Source organism: Mchenga conophoros, linkage group LG12, assembly GCF_057382185.1.
Source record: "Mchenga conophoros isolate Kocher_MC1m ecotype Shallow Benthic linkage group LG12, M_conophoros_male_GT1.1, whole genome shotgun sequence".
NCBI lineage: Eukaryota > Metazoa > Chordata > Actinopteri > Cichliformes > Cichlidae > Mchenga > Mchenga conophoros.
In genome coordinates this window covers 660,785-667,909 of record NC_140537.1, presented here as the reverse complement: position 1 = coordinate 667,909, position 7,125 = coordinate 660,785, and the positions used below count along the sequence as shown (strand labels likewise).

The window sequence follows — 7,125 nt, the reverse complement described above, 5'->3', positions numbered from 1 at the left end:
ATACATATAGTATATACACTGGGTGAATGTGCAGTAGTAGCAGCAAGCAGGTGAATTCTGTACATTAATATGAATAGACATCTGACTATTTTACAGGATAGACAATATAAACATTTAAAATTAAAGGAATTGAAATGTACATTGTGCCTTGGTTTAGTGTCTGGAAGAGTCCTTGTCACAAATGTGCTTGATAACGAGGGTGGGAAGCTGCAGCGATGCCCTCCAGAAGCCTGGAACCAGAATATGAGAGAGCTCCTTGCCTCGTGGTAAATGGACTGGTTCTTATATCGCACTTTTCTACTTTATTTGAGCACTCAAAGTACTTTACACCACAGGGCTGAAGGTGATTATAGGAAAGGTGCTGGATCAGCCCAAAACCACATGGGAGGAACTTGTTAAAGATCTGTATGCAGCTGGGACCACAGTCACCAAAAACACCATCAATAACACACTACACTCGAGTGGATAGAAATCTGGCAGGGCCCACAAGGTCCCCCTGCTCAAGAAGACACATTAGCAATACTGCTGAGGGAGTTTCTATCAAAGGAAAGTTTGAAGCCTAATCTTAAAAGTAGAGATAGTGTCTGTCTCCTGAATCAAAACTGGAAGCTGGTTCCACAGAAGAGGGGCCTGAAAACTGAAGGCTCTGCCTCCCATTCTACTTTTAAATACTCTAGGAACAACAAGTAGGCCTGCAGAGCGAGAGCGAAGTGCTCTAATAGGGTGATATGGTACTACAAGGTCATTAAGATAAGATGGGGCCTGATTATTTAAGACCTTGTATGTGAGCAGCAGGATTTTGAATTCTGGATTTAACAGGAAGCCAAAACAGGAGAAATCTGCTCTCTCTTTCTAGTCCCTGTCAGGACTCTTGCTGCAGCATTTTGGATTAGCTGAAGGCTTTTCAGGGAGTTTTTAGGACTTCCTGATAATAATGAATTACAGTCGTCCAGCCTGGAAGTAATAAATGCATGAACTAGTTTTTCAGCGTCACTCTGAGACAGGATATTTCTAACTTTAGAGATGTTTTCTTTTAGAGCTGATATTTTATTGTCTCACGTCGAATAGAATAAAGATTGGGGCACTTTGGTCACTTAGATTTTAAACTTAGAAATCTTGATAAATATTGTATTGAATCAGTAAAAGACTACCGGTTCTTTTATTTCGACAATCTCGGACCGGAAATGTGTTGTTATTTATCTTCCGTTTTGGATCGTGGAAGTCGGCAATGAAAACGAGTCTTTTGCTGAGTTTTCACAGAATTACTTTAATTTTAATCGTGTGTTTTATATTTTATGTCTTGTGGAATTTAAAGGGTAAAACAGGTAATGTCGAGCTTTGCAGCTACGCTCACTTGCTTTAGCGAGCTGCACTTTACTGTGACAGAGAGGAGCTAATGGCTGCGACCCTCGTGTTCTGTTCGCAGGTGGGATGCGTGACCAAACGCTGGACTATTTCTTCAGTCGGAGTTTTATAACGAGGATGGACGCTGCCGAGGTTAGCTGGTCGCATGCAGCGAACAGCAGGAGCAGGCTGGCGGAGGCGCTCACAGGTGAGTCCGTGACGTGGCTGTCAGTCCCGCTGACGTCAACATGGAAATTCAAACACCTGACATTTTATTGTTGTTTATGTTAAAGGTCATTTTGTCTAAATCAGCCCTTGTTTAGTCCTGAAGGTTGAAACTATTTTGCGTGATCGTGTTAAGTAGTGATGGCCCGCTTGAAGCTGACGCTCCGGAGCGTGTGTCGAAAAAAACAACACACTGGTTCAGAAGCACTGTGTCGAGGCTTGCTTCGTTTGGCAAAAGTCACGTGACCAGTGACGTCCGAAGCTTCATTACGCACGTAACTGCTTCGGTACCTGATTCAAACAGATATAAGGAAGTGAATCATCCACGGGATTCGTGGAGTGTGTTGATGGTGACAGATAGCGACGAGGTGATCATTCCACTGACAAATATGGAGCCAGCGAGGAAGAGAGGACGTTCTGGCGTGTGGGAATATTTTGAGTTGATTTTGCTCAATTCTTTTTATCTGCCGAAGTGAAAAACTTGAAATGTCCAAAATCATGTTTTCATAATGTAAATATCATTACAGCATATGACTTTAGGAACACTTCCATGTGAATTAAAGCTAATGAAGACTACAAAAATGTATTTGACACTATACGTACATTACATTGCTACAGTTTAGAAAATCATTTTGTTTATTGTTTTTAGGTGATAGTCTGCAGGACCCAGGAATACCTGCATATCTACCAACTTGCAGTGTAGTTCCTGCACTCCACAGCCTCTTCTGTTCCATGCAAGTGGATTTTCTCCAGGGCAGGAGAAACTATTTCTAAGAAAAGAAACAGACTCAGCCAGCGCACAGTAACACTAATCCTCTTTTTAAATGTAAATAACAAAAGGGCTACCTTACATTGATCATGTTTTTACTTTGCAAGTTCTTGATTAGGGATGGGTTTTGATTATCGCTTTTCTGATTACAATCCATGCTAAATTGAATAAAGTGATATTGATTCATTAAAATCCCGTGTCGATTTGTAAATTAACGTTATTATGCCTGAAACGCCAGCATCTCAGGTTAAACCTCACAACATGTCGTCAAACACCATGCAGCTAAAACAGTAACTGGGAGCAGGTTTACGGATTCTGCATGCAAACGTGAACACAGAGCGCGGACCCGACGCGTCAGAATCAGATTTTGATGTGTCGTCGGGTCCGCGCTGTGTTTGCCTCTTTTTTCTTCGCTGGCTTCTGCAGCTGCAGGTTTCATAACTCTCTGTTTACATCTCTAATTAAGTCTCACATGTGTCAGCTTTCTTTTAATAGATACGAAATTATGGATATATACTGTTAAATGATCAGACTTGTAATATTTCTGACTGAGGCAAAACTTTCCAGATTCCAATCAAATTGAATCGGATCCTGTATCGAATCAAAATGATTCTACAAATCAGTGACGATGCAGCCGTACTCAGCTTCCTAAGCATTTTCCCTTTCCAGTTCACAATCAATCCCACCCCTAGGTCAAAAATATGTATAGGACAATTGGCCTAATCTAATATTTTGTATGAACCTGTCAAGCTGTCCAGTGATTAAACGACAAGTAGATGGAGGCAGGACTTCACAGCAGGGGCATACTCCATAATGTACTGTGCATTATCATATGTATATTATATATATTGCTCACTTATTGTATTTACCAACATCAAGGAGTTATGAGCAAAGAAAGGCCACCATAGTGCATGTTTAAATAGGGAAAGTTTATTGATCAAAATGTATTACGCAAATACGCATTACATTTTTTTCAGCCCCCCAATCGAGAAAACAAAACCAATTACATGTTCAAAGCAACGGAACAGTGGCCCAATATCAGAGAGAACTCCACTCTTGAGTGAGCAGTCCGTTTTATTTTGCAGATTCAAGCTGCTCTTCAAAATTTTCACCACCAGATGTCACCGGAGAGGACTGTGTTGAAAAGCTTCGAGTAATGAACCGTTTTTCAATACAAGCTTCAGTGCTTCGGAAAGCTTCATTTGGCCATCACTAGTGTTAAGTTTCTGCTTCCTTCACATTAGCAACCGCATTAACGTAACCATGGCAGCGTCACTCTGCTAAAGGCTGAAATCATAGTTTCTCCCCGCTGACTCATGTTAATTGTTGGATTGTGTGTCCACAGGTGTTTGTACTTTGCGTCGTAATAAAATGACGGTAAAAGGCTCCGCCCACTTCCTATCCATGTCTTACCATGCAACGACTCTGTGAATGGACTGGAGAAGTGTAGTGGTAGAGTCCTCCGTCAGGAATGAGATATGTGTGTCGACTTTTTATTCTCCCTTAAAATTATTATGCCATAACGCTGCACAGAGCAGCTCTGCTAACAGGTTATGGGCCCAGAGCAGCAGTAAAGAGATCCTGTAACTGCCAAAGGAAGGGCAGCGTTTCCTGAAACCGCAAGTTACCGGCAGGTGTTAAAAGTTTGGCACGATTGAGTGAGTAAGCGTTTTTGTGCATCATGAGCAGACGCACGGCAGAGTCGGGCAGTCGATATTCCCGTTTGCAGTTTGATGGAGATGAAAGGAAATATGAGATATGGGAAACGAAGTTCCTTGGTCATCTCAGACTACAAGGTTTGAAAGATGTCATCTTAAAGGCTGAGGGTGATGAAGAAGCCGATGGTGAAGATGATGACAAAAATGCAGAAGCATATGCAGAGTTGATACAATTTCTGGATGACAAAAGTTTATCGTTAGTTATGAGAGATGCAGTTGATGACGGACGGAAAGCCCTAAAAATTTTGAGAGGTCATTATGCAGGAGTGGGCAAGCCAAGGATCATAAGTCTGTACACCGAACTTACTTCTCTCATAAATGAAAAGAATGAAAGTGTGACGGACTATATTATCCGAGCAGAAGCAATTATCACAGCGTTAAAAAATGCGGGTGAGTCATTAACTGATGGACTTCTGATCGCAATGATAATGAAAGGTCTACCAGAGACGTTTAAACCCCTGATTGTGCACGTTACACAGAGCGAAGCAAAAATCACATTTTCAGAGTTTAAAGTAAAACTCAGAAGTTATGAAGAAACCGAGAGAATGCGTGCGGCTGTAACTGATGACAACGTAATGAGGACAAAAGTGCAATTAGACCAGGATTCTACTTCATGGCGAGCAGATGACCGAAGATCAAAGAATAATGAGATTGTGTGTTTTAAATGTGGACTAAAGGGACACACTGCAAGAACGTGCCGATCCAGAGTATGGTGCAGTTTTTGCCGGAGTAGTACACACAAAGATGCGACCTGTAGAAGGAAGCTAAGACGGGATGAAGCGAGAGGGGTTGTGGAGAAGGACTACGCGTTCAAGACGGGCTCCGAACCCCAGAGGGTCCCGGACGGCGGCCAAGAGATGCTGAATAACCAGCTACTGGTGGATACGGGAGCGACGTCACATATCTTTACGAAGATCGAGAGTTTTAAGACTTTTGATGACACATTTCGACCCGAGGCTCATTGTGTAGAGTTGGCTGACGGAAGGCGGAGCAGAGGAGCTGCAAAGCGGCGAGGAGATGCTGAGATAAGTATGATTGACAGTAGGGCTGGGCCATATTATACCGTTCACGGTAATACCGGTATAATGTTAGGCAACGATAGGAAAATGAAATATCGCGATAGAATATGAGTAAAACGCGCATGCGCAGTGCCTTTGTTTTCATACGCACATGGCCGATTGTTGAGTGAAACAGATGAACCAGAATTGGTTTGTAAAAATGGTGCAACTTCAGTGATGTGGAACTGGTTTGGTGTTTGTCCGTCAGATACACGACAAAGCACATTTTTTTGCAGAACATGCAAGCGGCCGTCGTTATTGTCGTATTTGTTGGACTAAGATGCTCTTAAATCTGGGAGTAATCTGGGTCCTAAACTCCGTATGCTTCAGGTCAAACGAACACTGCAGCATCACTAAGAGTTAAAAACTGTCTAAATTCTTTCATCTTTAATAAAACGATCAGCATTGCTGCTTTACCAGGTGTAACTATGAAGTTTAACTTCCAGGCATCCATGAAACCAAAAGTTATTACATTTAACGGAGTTAGAAGCTAGCAGGAAGCTAGCGGAAGTTAGCTCGCTAGTTTCGCTAGTTACCTAAACATGATATTGCATGTTCTGACTGAGAGATTTCTGAAAAAAAATCAAACGTACAGCTCTGCTATCACTTCCAACATAAATGAAGACAGGAAACTAAACAGCAGTGACGTTTGTAGGGTTACTGAAGTTGGGCTAGCTGGTATATAATTATGTGCTACGTGATCGCTAGCAACACAGCTATGTTAGCATAACATAAACAGTGAAGCTGGAGGACAAACACTAACACTTTTCCACTTATAAAAGTTAACGTTAAGGTTCCTCATGGTTAGAGACAAATGCAATCGCATGGCAGGATGCTGTAAAAGGACCAAACTTCAGTCAGGAGAACAACTGAGATAATCCATCCACAATACGAGGTTAGTCATTAATATACTGCAACAACATGGGAATAGAGCAGCTGCCAGAGAATTCAACATTAATGAATTAATGGTACAGAAGTGGAGGAAGCAAGAAGAATGAGTTTAATAAAGTTTGATTTATCTGACTGCTTTGTTTCGCTTAATGTGCCTTATAATCCCGTGCACCTTATGGTCCGAAAAATACGTACTGCACACTGCAGTTTAATGTTGCAAAGCACCTCTTTTTAACTTCAGTGGATATTATACATGGTTATGCTCAGGATATGTCAGCCCATTTCTACTGGAAATGCCTTTTGGTTAAACTTTCAGCAAGGAATTTGGATTTGCACTGTTACATTTTTATAAAGCTTTAATGTACATAAAAACCAGCTTCTTGTTTAATTTTTAAGTGAAAATAAATGATAGGTTGTCTTTTTGCGCTAGTAATGTTGTGGAGTTGTATTTTGTCTCGCATCAATTATATCGTCAGTTATATCGTTATCGCAAATTTTCAAATATATATCGTGATAAATATTTTTGGCCATATCGCCCTGCTCTAATTGACAGTAAAGGACGCAGTCACAAGGTAACATTGAAACAAGCACTCTACATTCCATCGTTTCCACAGGACATTTTGTCAGTAAAAGCAGCTACTAGTAACGGAGCCACTGTGGTTTTCAAACACGGGGACAGTTTTCTTAAACATGTTGATGGAACAAAATTCCCTATATATGAACACGAGAGACTGTTCTTTATAAACACTGTGCAAGAGTTTGAAGAGAAATGTAATGGATGTTTTGATATGCAAACGTGGCATGAAATTCTAGGACACTGTAATTATGAGGATGTTCAAAATCTGCAAAATGTCGTTGATGGAATGGAAATTAAGGGTAAAATCAACAAAAATATGCAATGTGAAGCCTGTATACAAGGGAAGTTTACTCAAACTAGGAACCGAGAACCAGATGAAAAGGCCAGGGCAGCATTAGAGTTGGTACATACGGATTTAGCTGGTCCGATTACGCCAAACTCTAAAGAAGGGTTTAAGTATGTCTTGTCGTTTGTTGATGATTATTCAGGTGCAAAATTTGTATATAATCTGAAACACAAAAGTGATACAACTCAAGCAACTGA

At 41.1% G+C, this 7,125-nt stretch overlaps 1 protein-coding gene across 1 annotated transcript in view; it reads left to right on the top strand.

The window, feature by feature from the left end:
• The first annotated feature begins 1,187 nt into the window (after window positions 1–1,187).
• Window positions 1,188–7,125, top strand: part of fam151b (family with sequence similarity 151 member B) — a 32,382-nt gene continuing 26,444 nt past the window's right edge. The window contains exons 1-2 of the mRNA XM_085293211.1: window positions 1,188–1,325; window positions 1,427–1,552. Coding sequence (XP_085149337.1) covers window positions 1,229–1,325; window positions 1,427–1,552 — 223 coding nt within the window. The 5' untranslated portion in view covers window positions 1,188–1,228. The remainder of the gene's footprint in view (window positions 1,326–1,426; window positions 1,553–7,125) is intronic.